General features: G+C 44.6%; 3 protein-coding genes across 3 annotated transcripts; 2 read left to right on the top strand and 1 right to left on the bottom strand.

Annotated features, from left to right (window-relative positions):
- Positions 1-2191: 2191 nt before the first annotated feature.
- ACHE_40032S (uncharacterized protein) lies at positions 2192-3177 on the bottom strand (the record flags this gene model as incomplete). The annotated part of the gene is made up of 3 exons (XM_043278185.1): positions 2192-2715; positions 2771-2925; positions 2975-3177. The coding sequence occupies 3 exons, from the start codon at positions 3175-3177 to the stop codon at positions 2192-2194; spliced, it is 882 nt and encodes a 293-aa protein (XP_043135990.1).
- Positions 3178-7483: 4306 nt separating this feature from the next.
- Positions 7484-7958, top strand: ACHE_40031A (uncharacterized protein; the record flags this gene model as incomplete). Its single annotated transcript, XM_043278184.1, has 3 exons — positions 7484-7520; positions 7574-7697; positions 7760-7958. The coding sequence occupies 3 exons, from the start codon at positions 7484-7486 to the stop codon at positions 7956-7958; spliced, it is 360 nt and encodes a 119-aa protein (XP_043135989.1).
- A 6345-nt stretch (positions 7959-14303) lies between these two features.
- ACHE_40030A (isopenicillin N synthase family dioxygenase) lies at positions 14304-15588 on the top strand (the record flags this gene model as incomplete). Its single annotated transcript, XM_043278183.1, has 6 exons — positions 14304-14444; positions 14491-14643; positions 14693-14773; positions 14822-15208; positions 15259-15438; positions 15484-15588. 6 exons carry the CDS (start codon positions 14304-14306, stop codon positions 15586-15588), a joined length of 1047 nt encoding a protein of 348 aa, XP_043135988.1.
- Positions 15589-15786: the final 198 nt, after the last annotated feature.

Below are 15786 nucleotides of genomic sequence, written 5' to 3'. Positions count from 1 at the left end.
AACGCGAACCGTGGCTTTCCAAGAGGAACGAGAAAGGTTTCGACGGCTTACTCCTATTATTGTATTCCTTTCCTTCCACTAATGTAGGAACCGACACTTATCGGTTCCTGCTCCTGGTACAACTCTGACGCTACCGTCAAATTGGCAATTGGCAACACTAAGCGCCATAAAGGTCTGAATAACTTTTTTCAGTCTATAGCATTGGAAATGCTTCATAGGCTGCATGGCAAGGCTTGAAATCAAAAGTGCATGGATCCCTATTTTTATGTAATGGTAAAATTCCGCCGGCTCAAGTAAATTTCTTGTCTATCAAGGCGGACAACAACCAACTAGTGACATCGGCTAGAATCCCCCAGTATAATCAGACAGCTCCAACACTCACTGTCCAACGAAAAACCACATAGCGGTAACCAAGGACCATAACCCTGGTTGGTCGTCTCTGCGCTGCTGGAATGGCGAAACGCCCCTTTTACCTCCAGAGGCATGGATTCTTGTCTTGTAGTCGAATTGAAAGGGTTCTCTGTGGTTGCTGTGTATTGCTTTCGAGTAAGCAGGCCCGGCAACTGGATCTCTTTCATAGTTCATTCAACCAGTTGGTGTTGGACACTCCTTTCAACATGCTTCTCGATCCATCTTTCTTTCTTTCCTGGTATTCTAAGACACAACATTAGAACAAAGGGCCCTTGGTTAATTAAACGTACCCGTACATTATATACACTGCTCCTCGCAATTGCCTAGGGCACAATCCACAAGTTTGCAATCACTGTAGTCGCGATTAGGACCCTCATCAATCCTCGCATTCAATAGACCAAGGCCCATATGGTTTGCATGCTAAGTATGGTGTTGTTTTCATTGATAATGCCTGCATTATGAGTAGAGAGATGCCATATATATGCAGGTACATTTAGGGCTACACTGGAAAAGTTCCAGGTAGGTCTCATGATGGTCCATTGCGATCAATGACCAACTATGACTGGGGTCAGTTGAAGTAGTTTGAAGGCGATGATGAAACCTACTATCTGCTGAGGACGGCAGGGTGCTCATTCCTGGTCATCCTGACGATTTTTGAAATCTTCTATTTGGTTATGTCTGGTTCCGCGTTGATTCTTATGCCCTTGGTGTCAATTGCTGCCTGTTTTTTTTTTTTTTTTTTAATTTAAGGATTGAGGGTGCCATATGTATACGCCATGTATGGCGTGTTCTCTGATATTCCGACTTGAGTCGCACCTCGTCCAATGTACATTCGGAGAGGCTGCATTTGAGGACCTTTCTCGCGTTGTCTCAAAGTTGTATTATAAATGCGTTGACAATCGATCTATCGTCCGCTTTCGGTAACAGTTCTTCATTGTTGGCCATTTTAAATAGTCTGTATAAAGGATTCCCATTCGCGCCTGGAATGTTTTTGGGTGCTTATTTGCTCTTCAGCTAGGATAATCGGGTAAATGATACTTTTGTCAAACAATGATGACAAGGAAGCGGTGCTTGCGTTGAGAAGATTAAGCTCATATTAATGAACTCTCTGTATGGGGACCTTGGACTCTATACGCTCTTGAAGGCGTTTGATGTGGCTCTAGGGCCAGGCCACGACATAGTTATACAGTAAAGAAAGAATTCAAAATTACATGCTAAGGATTACTGGCGCTGTATTTTGCATGTTGAGCTAGGATTAAAGGCCATTTGAAGTGAAACGTTGGTGACATATTAACTCATTCAAGTCTAGAGGCAAATGAGATATTCAACCCTTTTGGATATGTTCGAGGTGATAATTTGCCAAACGGTGAAGGCGTCCACAGAATATACTCGGCTTATTTGTAATAATGTTTACCAGTTCATTGGGAGATCGATGCGCTGCAAGTCGCTGGTTGAGTATTGAGACGGACTTTAGTACCTCAAAGCAGAAGCATGTTCTACGAAGCGCGAGGTGAGAAAGAGAACTACAATTTGAAAAGAAGGAAAAAAAAAGAAAAAGAAGAAAAAAACAGTACAAGAAAGACAGGAGGGAAGCTGCCGGAAGCTTACCCACCAATCCCGATATAATAACCCATTGCTCGGATGATAACACAGCGAAAACCATGTAGAAGACAGCCCTGGAGTTGATACATGTCTGTACTCCATAGCTAATTCGGGATATGGACGTCAATGCGATTGTCAGCCGATGTGGTGCTTGGAAAGGTGAAGAGCATAGAGATGGCTACATGGGAGTATAGCCTTGCTGGAGAATATACATAGCAGCGATTTCTCGAAGCTCCTTCATATCGAGATCGACGACTGCATCATCGTTCCGAGCAGGGAATAAGCTTGGGCCAAACAGTTGACCTTTTGTCAGGCTAATCCTTTGCGTGGCAGCAATTTCGGCCGGTGGACAAGGGAGTATAGCCTTTCGTGTGTTGGGTAAGTATACCATAGGTTGGTCGAGGTCGTTGCCACTCACCTCGCATGAAATGCAACGAATATTTCCCAACGTATCCAGGTCATATACTTCAATGTCACCCCTCACTTTCCGTTCAGGATCCGCGCCCCATTTCAGTATAATCACGACCTGTATGTTTCCAACACCACCTTTCAGCCAGAGATCGCGGTCCCTGTACAATTGCTGTTTCGTCTCGGACCATCCACTCTCTATCACCACTGTCGGAAGGCTCTTCCCAGGTGGCAAGATGCACTGGTCCGGTTCTTTATGGGAGGCCGTATATGGTGCCTGGAAATTCTCGAATCCTATTATCACAGACTAGGTTAGCATGTGCTGGCCGATGGTGGTAGGGGTCCTTACTGGGTGACGCAAAAATGTGTAGATCCATCTTCTCCTTGACAATCAAAGATGGATTCAGCGTGATTTGGTGAATGAACCAAGTGAAGTGGATGTCGTGTATTATGCACGGCCGTATGACAAGCTTGAGGATCTTTTGATGTGAGTCGTAGGTGGTCCTGTTCATCTGTGTGAGCTCGGATTTGGATCCTTGATGGGAGTCCATACCTGTGTAATCTTGGTCCTTCGCGACGTTCTAGTTCGTCAATTGTCTGCCATGCAGTCGAAATGTCGACCTCGTGAAATTCTAGGGTCTCTTCTTCCGTGCTTTTATCAAGACTTTCCATGATGATATTAACGAGTTCATCTTTCGAGTAAGGCTGGCTACCAGGGTGCATCGCTGCGCGGTCTAGGGATTCCTGCTGGGCCATCGCGATTGTTGTAAGAGTGGTGTAGTGAATGCGCGGAAGAATCTTGCCTAGCAGTTCTATGATCCTTGTATGATTCGACCATCGAGGCAGTGCCATGTCAATGGCCTGATAAGTCTTATCAAGAAAATAAAGCCACTGTTCAAGCCCAGTCCTAGATAGGAAGGCAAGCCACCACTGCCACACCGCTGTCGATGTCATGGGAACGTCTTTCTACCAGCTACGACGATTGATTATTTTTACATGAATTATGACAGTGCTAACCGCATCTTCAAAACCAGGAACACCGTTTATCATAGGGCAGCATTAGACAGTAACTGAGCACTTTCCACTTGAGCTGCCAATCGATAGGTGTTGCGGCTTCGAACCAGAAGCTCACAAGGAGGCTTGGAGTATTGATTCCCTACACGCTGTGTCCGACACCCCGCCTACATCAGGAAGTTACGGCAAGCAAAATACCAGCCTTAGAATCATTGAGCAAATTGAGGAAATTCGAGTTGGTGACAGTAAGACTTCTCAGGTCGTTCTAGTGGAGGTTGTCTCTGGCCAATACTCCGGCAAGAGTATGGTTGCAAAATTCTATGATTTGCTTTATTATGACGACGAACAAGACGATGTGGGTCCCTGCTTGGTGTGGAGACGGAGTAAGTTATTCATGCGAATCGACTGCTTACAGATATCTCTTGGCCCTAAGACAACAGAACATTCCCAAATTCTATGGGACGTATCCCTTGGAGCTCAACGTTTCGCCTGTTGTATCTCGATCGGTACGTCTGATGTTACTGAAGCATATCCACGGAGAAGACCCTACAACCCCCCAGCTTCAGTCAAACTCACCGGAAGGCAATCATAATGTTTCATGGTTGCCTTGAAGCACAGGGATATACATCCGCGGAATATTATCATCCAAGGACTTGAAGACAAGGATTTGTCCAAGCTCCAGGTTGTTATCATTGATTTCGGGAGTGCGGATGTAGGTTACTCGTGCTATAAAGACGATCTTGAGGCCGAAATGGAGATCCTCGCGGGTACATATATCAGTCCTATCCTACGATGGCACAGCGAAGACATCAACCCGCTCACGGAGCCTTCCGAGAAATAGATTGACTAGGATTGGAATAACTGGCTTCAGGAAGTGAACAGAGATGATATCAAAGCCATCACGCCTTATATGGAGTCGGTCTGGTGGACTGTTTGCAGCCTGATTACAATCATCCTGACCGCGAAGTGTGATTTCGAAGTTTTTTATTTGATAGATCTAATGGTATACCTTCAACCAGTGACATGTTGGGCATTTCCAATGGCGTCATGTAAATCCCGATTAGGTGATACAATTTGTTAGAACCCAGGGAGTAGTGGACATATGGCTCAACCAATGGAATCGCAAAAGAGGTCTGAATTACTGTATAGCTCCTATCTGGCAATTTGTGAGGGGCAAGCTGACTAATGCAAAACAATCAGCAATTTAGATATACCACGTGTCCACAGATCACGCCACCTCAAAAACGTGGACGCGTGACACTTATGACCGCCAAGACCATTAATCAGCGAGGACGTGACACGCGATTTATTCAAATACAATACCCATTACTCTGAATTTCAATTTCAATTTTCTTCTTATGTTACAGTTGTATGTGATTTCAAAGTATACGTTGATCTTCTCATTACTATGGATCCTCAGCCTGAAATCTTCAATTTAGAAGATTTTACTTCATCAAGTCCAGAGACTGATCCCAATGTCGAGGTATTTATTTTAATTGAGTATTTGTTAACTGATTGCTAACGGCTCAATGCGGAAATAGGGCATTCCTGTACAACTCACAAATTCAAAAAGCCATTCTCTCCAGACATCAAAAATTGAATATATTGATGACTTACCAGAGTATCCGACAAGTCATATTCATGGATATTCATATGTTGTTGCATCTAGAGGGCGATCACAGAATGAAATGGAGCAGCTTGTTCATGAGGTACTGTTGAGTACTTTCTAATTGCTTTTAAAGTGCTTGCTAATCAGTTACAGATTCAATACTCACGGCGTCAACAACATGGACCAAGGAGACCAGTCAAATGCCCATTTTTCAACTGTTTAGTTAAAAGATGGACTTGGAAATGCTCTGGTATCTACGCATGTGAATTTTTGAATCCATTTCTTCAATCCTATCATCATACATTTGTTGATGAGGATTGTTGGGATGTGATTCGAAATACTCAGAGGAATATCCAAATCCTGGAGGCAAATATTGGAAAACGAAATGCATACAGGTATTTAAACATCTCCTAAACAGCTTTGAAGCAATTACTAAGTACTTCTAGCTATTATCGGTCAAAAAATGAATTTTTCAATAAGGGTTATGCATGCATTGACCAGCTTCCAACTTGCAAGCCAGTTTTTAAGCGGCATACCCAAATGGTTGGTTAAATCTTTTTACAATGCTCCAAGTGATTTCTAACTAGTCATAGAATGTCCATGGTGAATTTCCACCATATATTGGCTGTAGTAATGGATCCAATGAGTTTTTAACAAAACATCATCGAGGATCTATTCAAGGCCATACATCAATTGATCTACAGTTCCTTGAGGACCTTTTTAATCATGATATTATGCCACCAACTGAAGAATGTGGTGTTTTTGAATCATTAGCATCCCGACGAAAGTATTGCGGTAAGTGTTTTTTAAGTGATTGTCAATCACCTATTAACTGGTTAAAGATCGAGATCACCTTCAGGGGCCAGGCAGACTACAGCATACTTCCTGTGGTGTTATTTTTACTGCTTTAGTGCCAGTTGATATCAATGAATGTCCATATATCCTCTTTACATCCCATGGAATTCACCAGCATCCACCTCCACCACCAAGCAAGGCACCAGAACGAATTTTACAAGGGGTTAAAAGGATTATCCAACAAATACAAGACCCGAGTTTGACCACAGGTAAGTGGTTGGTTCTCAAGTGATTGAATAATACATACTAACTAGTGTTAGCACAATTTCTTCGAAGTCCACAACTAGAGGCATTTTGTCAGCAGTATGGTGCTTCTACATTAGCAGAGATCCACTCTAGCTTCTGTAATAAAGACCGAATTGCAACAATTATCCAGAAACAACGACTTCTTTCATACCCTAATGGACAGGATATTAATGGGTTGCTATTCCTACAGAACCGGGATTCGCTAATCAATGTAAGTGGTTCTAATCATCCATTGCCTCATTGAATGACTATTAGAATGCTAATGAAGTGCCTAGGAATACATTCAAGAGAAATATCATGATTCTCAAGGTACAATGGTATTTTGTGCCTTCAAGGATCAGATTGACTTATTATCAACTTTATCTTCATTTGAAATTGATATGTCTTTCAAGCGAATTCGATCCAAAGAGATGAATGAGGTTCTTTTTGCAACATTCATGCCAGATCAATGCAAAAGTTAGTATCTGCATAACTGCTTGAGAGCTACTTGCTAACCACTTGGCAACTAGTCATAACTTTACTTCGAGTCTTTACCAGTGAGGATTCTACTGAAGGTTACTATTTACTTTTCAAGCGAGCATTCCATCTTATTGAGAAGGTTTCTGGACGACCAGTTCTATTTGATCCAATTCATGGATCTGGGATTCATGGTATTATTGTTGATATGGACACAAAACAGTACACAGGTAAGCACTCCTGAAGTACTTTTGATGCAGTTACTAAGTAATCAGGGCTTGGGCAATATCTTTCTGAAATTGATCCTCAACACCAAGATCCTACATGGCAGTTACAGCATATTATCATATTCTGTCGTGTTCATTTTCAACGCTCAATTTTAAAGGCAATTGGGACTAAAAATAAAGGATCAGGCCTTTGGAGTCGCATGATGAGTCTCCTAGATTGCCAGTCAGAGGCTGAGTATGATGAGTTGATTAAACTACTGATACGTTAGTATTGAAGTGGTAATAAACCACTCAATAAGTACTTGCTAACTATCGAATAGAATATGAATCGCCAGCAGTCCAGACCTGGGCCATACAAAAAAAAGAGTGCAGTTATTAAGGCAGGTCTAAATGAATCATGCTCAAAAATTCAGCCACATTATTTTAATATTCTACGAAACCATACAAATGCTGTTGAGCAATCACACCAAAAATCATATGCTTCAGGGAAATATTTGACTTTGGCTGAAGCAGCTCGGAAGTACTTACCAACTACTCATCAACTGCTTGATACAACACTAACTATCTTAGTTCTGCAAAACTTGACAAAGATGATATTCTTCAATATCATAATTTTCAGCAGTTCAATATTCATCATTCATATCGAGCTTCTACAATGGAGGCAAACTATCTGCGACACATGAGTCGGGAAAGTAAGTTATATAAGTACTTCTTAAGTAATTGACAAGTACTTAATTTAATATAGGAAGAGGCCATAAACGTCAGCGATTATCTTCAACAGCTGAATCAGAGAGGCAAGCAAGCAGTCAAAATTTTGAAATCTCACATGAAAATTCAAGAGGTTCTTCTTCTCAGGTTGCTGATAATGAGTAAGTATACTTTCATGTCAAGTGCTTCTTGAGCAGTTACTGACTAGTTGATAACTACTTAGATCTACAACCTCATCACGGAATCTTCGCCGAGTGGCTTCAACAAACATACTGACAATTGAACAACGCCGTCAAGAATTAGAATTACGAGACCTGGAGGCAGAAGTCAAAAGGAAAGAAGAAGAAGTTCGCTTGAAACAGCTTCAAAATGAGCAATTAGAGCTGGAACTTATTGTAATGGGCCGAAGCCTTGCTATCTAATATATAGATATGTACAAAAGAACTCGTTGGGGAAAGGAAAGAAAGAAAGAAAGAAAGACACGCTGGCGGTGGATTTATATACTCGTGATCAGGTGATCTACGATCACCTGACTTCGGCACGCTCTTGTGAATAGCTTCAATCGAGAACCATTTATGGTTCGAGGTGCCTTTCGGGCCTAGCCCGTTACATTACCCCCTTCCTCGTCGCCTCCGCGATCGCCCCCCGGCGTGGGGTGGCTCATTTGGTATACTCAAGGCCGATTGGACAACAATCCCATTCATCGTTTTGTAGGTTTCCCAGTCATCCAATGCTATGGTATCCTCCATGTTCCTCGCATCGTTCCATTCCGGTTCCTGCCAGCCAATGTATTTGACTAAAAACTCATGTCTTTCGCCTCGTCCCCACCGTCGAAAACGCTCATCTAGTATTCGTTCGACCATATATTCTTCATTCCCATTGATCATTTCTGCAGGAGGTTGGTAGTCATCTTTCCGTTGGCTAGGGAAGGGATCCATTGCCGCTGGGCGGAGGAGCGCTGTATGAAACACGTTGTGGATTGTGCCTGGTGTGTTGAGGCGGTAGGTGTGGGATCCAATCTTTTCCAACACAGTAAATTTTGCCTGCCTGCTTCCCAGTTTCTTGCTAGGGCGTTCTGTTTGTATATTGCGCAGGTCAAGCCAGACTTTCTGCCCAACCTGGTATTCAGGGGCGACATCTCTTTGACGATTGGCATAGTCTTCTTGTTTCTGTTGGGCGACAGCCAGTTCTGTTGTGGCGATGTCAAGAGCTCCCCTTAGCTTGGCTGCAATTCGTTCACCTCGTTCACGCATGGTGCCCAGGTCTGGTGCTGAAAGGTTGATTTCAACATCCTCTTCTAACTGAAAGGGATCGACGTGGTAGCCGTGGTCAAGGAAGAATGGACTGACACCTGTGGAGGCAGCATCCCGGCTGCATATTGCAAGCTGTGCCATTGGTAGCAATGACGCCCAGTTCGATTGTGTGTGATCACAGAATGAGCGCAAGAATAGTTCAATAGTAGCATTCATTCGCTCAGTTTGGCCATCGGTTTCAGCGTGGTAGGCAGTTGATAATTGTCGTTTGATCCCCAGTAGCTCACAAAAACGCTTCCACATCTCATTGGTGAATTGTCTTCCTCTGTCTGATACAATACTGGCTGGAATGCCATGATAGCCAATGAAACTCTGAATAAGCTTCTGTGCTACTGTGTAGGTGTCGATCTTCTCACAGGGTATGGGGATGACACCTTTTCCAAGGCGATCGACAATAACCATGATGTTTTCATAACCATTTGAGATTGGTAACTTCTCGATGAAGTCAATTGCAATATATCTCCATTTTCGGTCTGGAATTGGTAGAGGCTTCAGTAGGCCTTGTCGGCGGTCTCTCCATACATTGTTGGCACTGCATTTGTCACAGTTCCGTACAAATCGTCTGACATCCTCAGAGATTGCAGGCCAGTAGACCCTTCGTGCCAGGATAGCATACATTGCGCTCCTCCCTGGATGGCCTGTAAGTACTGAGTCATGTGTTTCTTGTAGCAACCTTGTCCTCAGAGATTCAATGTCAGGGACCCATCGCCGGCCTCGGTAGCACAAGCGGTTGTTCGGTTCAATAGAGCATTCTGAGATTGAGGCTTTGATCCCCAGTTCACGTGGGAATTGATGTGCTCCTACTTGCACTGCTTCTCGTATACGACCATACTTTTCATCTAGTGGCTCTACCCGAGCCCAATGTTCATCAAGAGTCATATCCAGTAGCTCTTCCAACGATGGTCGCTCACTATTGAGATTGGTAGGTTCGTTCGCCTGTTCATATCCTTGAGGTGCGCTTGGCTCACTGTTATAGGGCTCCATGCCGACTGGTGCTAGAAGGATCCGGGACACATTAATAGGATGGGGTTCTTCAACTAGTCCTCTTTTGCTGCTTCCTTCCACTGGTCCGTCCTTGAGGATCTCAGGATCGAATAGTCGTTGTTCGCGATGCTTTAGCCGTTCATCACCCAATACAGGAACATCCTGCTCTCGTCGAGACAGTGCATCAGGGCGCCCTGCAAGCTTCCCTGGTCGGTAATGAAGTGTGAAGTTGTATCGGCTCAATAGATCTGCCCATCTCATCTGTCTCTCATTCAGTCGTCTCATGGTAGTAAAATAACGGAGATTGCGATGGTCTGTCAGTATCTGGAAATTTACCACTGATATGAGCTCTGATTCCCACTCTTTCAATGCATTGATGATCGCCAAAAGTTCCTTGTCATGAATCTGGTAGTTGCACTCTGCAGGAGTGTTTTTCTTGGAAAAGTACGCGCAAGGTCGTAATACACCATCATCATCATACTGTGAAAGTACGCCACCAGTGGCCCACCCTGATGAGTCAGTCTCGACGACAGTCTCGCGGTCTGGATCAAATTGCATGAGGATTGGTGCCGTTGTAAACATCCTTTTTAACTGTTGGAAGCTTTCCTTGCATTTATCATCCCACACAAAGGGTTTATCTTTTTGAGTCAACGCTGTTAGTGGAGTTGTAAGTTCAGAATAGTTTCGGATGAAACGTCTGTAGAAGTTCGCGAATCCCAAAAATGACCTGACACCTTTCACAGTGGTAGGGGCAGCCCAGTTCATGATTGCTTCAACCTTTGCTGGATCCATGCTGACACCTTTTCCTGCCTCAATAATGAATCCTAAATATTTTGTTGACTTCACTTCAAATTCGCATTTATCAATATCAATCTGTAAGCCAGCCTCTTGGAGACGGCCTAATACTTTGCAGACATGCTCTTGATGCTCTGACAATGTTCCATCCGTAAATATCAAGATGTCGTCAAGGTAAGCAGAAGCAAATTCATCTAGGAAATCTCGTAGGACCCAATTAACATAGCGTTGGAAGGTGCTCGGTGCATTGGCTAGTCCAAATGGTGTTACAAGCCATTCAAACAGCCCAAATCGAGTTCGGAATGCGGTCAACCATTCATCGCCGGCAGCGACACGAATCTTGTGAAAAGCAGCAATAACATCCAACTTGGTGAACCATTTTGCTTTCCCAATTCTTTCCAATGTTTCATTAATTAGTGGTAGGGGGTAGCGGTCCTTCTTTGTAATGGCGTTCAGTGCTCGGTAGTCAACACAAAATCGCAAGCCTCCACCAGGTTTCTTGACAAGCAATACAGGTGCTGCAGCAGGCGAATTGCTAACACGTATGAAGTTCTTTTCCAACAACTCTGTCAATGTCTTCCGTAGCACAAGCAGTTCATCCCTTGACATATTATAAAGGGGGCCCCATGGAGGTTCAGGGGTCGTTCCATCAGCGTTCTTATTGAGTTCAATCTTATGGTCGATATTTGGTCCTCGATATGGTGGTTGCTTGTCAGCTTCCTTCCGGTCAAATACTGATAGGAATTTATGGTAATGAGGTGGTAGTTTGGTGCGGGGGTCTGTCAGCAATTTGGGTCGTAATGCTTTCTCAATGTCCTTTAAACTTGCGGCGAAAATCTGTACGCTGCTGTCCTTTTTCTTTTGTCGGTTCCATAGTGCAAAAGCGTTCGCCCCGATGGGCTGGATATCCATTTGTGGTTGATCTTCCATGCTACTAACAACAATGCCATTTGTGAAGCGCAATTTCGGACCATTCGGGTCGATAAACACTTGTTGGTCGTCTATCCATGCAAGGCCTAAAATCATGTCGAGTCCCCTACCCAGTTTAGGAACAACATACAGCCATGCAGTGTTTTGGTGGTTTCCCCCACGTTCAATGAGATTTTCGCTACCTCCCTTATACAATCATCCGTTGGGCCCTTGTAGTCGTCGATAGTTCGTGGTTTGATGGTTACACGCTCCAGTTGATGTTTTCGGGTAAAATTCTCAGAAACCATACCATATGTAGTACAACCGGTGTCCACTAACGTTCTGCTGACCTGTTCTCCATTGACTAATGCGGATACTCTGAATTCAGGTCTGTCAAACTTGACTCTTTTTCGGAAGTCGTTCCACTCCTTCTGAAGGTCTATCTGAGCTGCTGGGGCCGGTCGCCATGTAGGTAGATCCATCAACTGCTGGTGGTGCTCCTGCAAGAGACTTTTTGCAGGAGCTATTCTTTTCCCAGCTTGGGTTGTTCCCTCAACTGCTCTTCTTCATCTTCGAGTTCCGGCCCATGAATGTGTGAGCGAGCCATGCGGGTACTGTTCCTAGGACTGTCGTAGGGGCAATGGGAGATAAAATGCGTGGAGTCACCACAACGAAGGCAACGTCGTTCTTGTCTGCGGCGTTCCATTTCTTCTCGTGATACATGCTTAGCCACGCGTCGAGGTTGGCTGCGTGCAGAAGTTGTTGTTGTGGGTTCCCAGTCCATATCTTGGGGTGGAGAGGAAGCACGGGTGGTATTCACAGGGTGAGCTGGAGAAGTTGAGGTGGTATGCTTATTGTTCCGTGAGTACCGCAATTGGTTCTTCTCCATCCGGTCCGCAATCTGCTGTAGCTGGCGGCAATAGTCTTCAAATCCATTTTTCTTTTCAACAGTTTCAAGGCGTGTGTTCATCTCACGGTTTAATGCATTGTCTAGGTAGGACCTTTTTGTGTTTTCAGGCCAGTTATGGCCATCAGCTTCCATGAGTAGTCGGTTGAACTCAGTGAGAAAGACTGTGAAGGGCTTGTTGTTCTGTTTCAAGCTTGCAAGGTCTCGTACAGCCTTCTCCTCCAGATTCCGGTCCAGAAAGATGAAGTCCATTTGATCAAGCATTCCGTCCAGCTGGCTCTCAGTAGCTCCTTTCTTAGCAAACCGCTCCATCCAGGGCAGCACCTGCATAGCAGCCCCATCTGTTAGACGGCCAAAAGCATACCACATACGATCATAGGCATTGCCCAAGGCTTCTTTATCGACCTCAAGTTTAGCGCGCAGCTTGCTTCGAAACGGACGGTAGAGACTTCGGTTTCGACCATCAAAGACTTCTGGGTCTGTCAGCTTGGGTCGAGGTCTCCTAACAGGGTCCGCCATTGGTTGGGGGGCTATCTCTTCAATAGTCGGTTGTGGCAAGGGCTCTCTGGGTGGGCTCGTCAACTCTTCTTTGAGACGACGAAGATCTTCAATCCGCCGTTCTTCCATTTGTTGCAGTTGTCGTTGAAGTCCTGCAATAACTGCGACAAGATCTTGTGGGACAGGAGTGGTGGTCCCTCCTGAGTGTATATTGTCTCCCATGTTGCCGTCGGTTTGGTCGTTTGACTCGTGGTCGCTGATTTCCGCTGAAAATGTGGTCATATGACTGACTTGACTATTGATTTGTTTGTAAATAGCTCAACTATCCGTGAATTTCGATGTCTGATATCCGATGTCCAATGTATCCAGTTATCCGGTATGTCCAATCGTTCAATGTGTCCAGTGTGTCCAGTGTTTCCAGTGTGTCCAGTGTGTCCAGTGTGTCCAGTGTGCGATGTACGATCCGTTGCGCGTTCAATCCGATGCGTAATCCGTTGTTCAATAAATAAGTAGATAGATGAGGGCGAACGAGTTCTAATGTAATGGGCCGAAGCCTTGCTATCTAATATATAGATATGTACAAAAGAACTCGTTGGGGAAAGGAAAGAAAGAAAGAAAGAAAGACACGCTGGCGGTGGATTTATATACTCGTGATCAGGTGATCTACGATCACCTGACTTCGGCACGCTCTTGTGAATAGCTTCAATCGAGAACCATTTATGGTTCGAGGTGCCTTTCGGGCCTAGCCCGTTACACTTATGAGGCAGCGGATTCAAATTCAGGAACAGCAGCAAACTGATTAGCAAGTACTCAACAAGCATCCAGAAACTGTTTATATAGTAATGTTGAGCCTTCATCATCTCACTGCCTTTTATTTTTCCATTGTATCTTTTTATCAGTAGCCAGCAAGTGCTGAAGAACAATCTATATGTGAGATTTGTGACCCTAATTTATTCCGCAACAAATATATATATTTTTGCCGGCAAACAACTTCAGGTAGCTATTGGCTGTCTCATACAGGTACCAAATATAGCACCTCTGAATCAATTGATTAGAATCTATATTCCAATCGCATGTACATTGGTTTTTATTAAATCCATAGACGTTTCGATGGATAGGGAAGTCATGTAAGGTAGTTGAAATTAGTGACGCGGACTGAAACTTTACACAGGCCGTTTCCGTCTGTATTTTAGTCACATGACCGCCAAGGCCATTAATCAGCAGGAACGTGACACGCGACCCAAAAAACGAGGCCTCGTCATCTGCAACCACATATACCACATAGTCCACCTCCGACACGATTTCTCTTCCCCGCATCGGCGTTGAACTTCAACAACACTCATAGTACATTGAACAGCACAATGACCGAAACATTCTCCTCAATCCCTATAATCGACTTCTCCAGACTGCAGGATCGATCCACTAAGGAGCAGACGCTGGCCCAACTGCGCGATGCCATCTTCCGGGTGGGATTTCTCTATCTGACCAATCATGGCCTCGAGGTACGACAGGACGATCCGTTGATTGTGGCAGAGACTCACGAATTAGGAATTGACCAAACGCGCCCATGCTGCTCTGCCGGATCTGTTTGCTTTGTCCGATGAAACAAAGAACAAGTGCAATATGATCAATTCTCCGTCTTTTGTGGGGTATACCAAGCTAGGAGCCGAGACAACTGCAGCGAAGACGGACTGGCGGGAGGTGCGTGCCGTTGGGCAATTGAAATGGAAATTTTTTCTAACTCGGCCAGCAATTTGATTTTGGGACACCGGAAATGAAGCCGTGGACGGAGCAAGATCCAATCTGGTATCGACTTGAAGGAGACAGTCAGGTATGAACTACTATTGTCGTAGGCTCTGGACTTGCATTAATTGATCAGTACCCCGACTATTCCGGTGCCAAAGAACTGGTCAATGAATATATCACCCGATCTGCTGCTCTCAATACGACATTCCTGCGCCATGTCTCCGAGTGTCTCTCGCTACCCCCCACTACACTCGAGGAGTTCAAAGGTAATATGGATCGACTCAAGTTTATCAAATATCCGCAGGCACCGCACGACTCGCAGGGCGTGGGGCCTCATAAGGATTCTACTGGACTGTTCACTTTTCTGTCTCAGGATGACACAGGAGGCTTGCAGGTGCTGAACAAAAATGGAGCATGGATTGATGTACCGCCAATCGAAAATAGTCTTGTAGTGAATATCCAGCAAGGCCTCGAGGCGATAACCGGGGGTGTTTGCGCCGCCACCACGCATCGAGTCAAGGTAAGCCCCAAAATCTTCGGTAGAAATGGGAGATCACTCAATTGTCATAGGCCCCCACGAGCAAAACTAGATACAGCATTCCGTTCTTCTCCGCCGTGCGCTTGGATCTCACACTTGAAGGACTACGATCATCCGCAGCGCACATTGTCCAGAAAATCCCGGTGTCAGATGATCGGAAGAAGCGCGCTGTCGATGTGCCCAGCGAGTTCCTCTCTCCGTTATATCAATGCGTACGTAGCACCTTCCAGTATACGTGGATACTGCTAACGAGTCAGTTTGGTGAGGCGTATTTGAGGAATCGCATTCTGAGCCATCCCGACGTCGGTCAGAAGTGGTATCCGGAGTTGTACGAGAAGTATTCGAAGCAAGTGTTGAAATAAGCTATCAAGTAGGGGTGCAAATAGAGAAGATATGCATAAAACGTTGTATGATTCTACCTGTAGTCTGTGTGTTGGCATCGTCCACGCGTACCTACGGCCGCTTATATATATCGGGAAGAGTCAAAGCCAACGACTCCGGGATGAGTTTTATTACTCTAATTTTCCATTACAGACTTTACTAAAAGCAAAACTAACACA

This window comes from Aspergillus chevalieri, chromosome 4 (assembly GCF_016861735.1).
Source record: "Aspergillus chevalieri M1 DNA, chromosome 4, nearly complete sequence".
Classification (NCBI taxonomy): Eukaryota; Fungi; Ascomycota; class Eurotiomycetes; order Eurotiales; family Aspergillaceae; genus Aspergillus; species Aspergillus chevalieri.
This window is presented reverse-complemented; position numbering and strand designations above follow the sequence as displayed.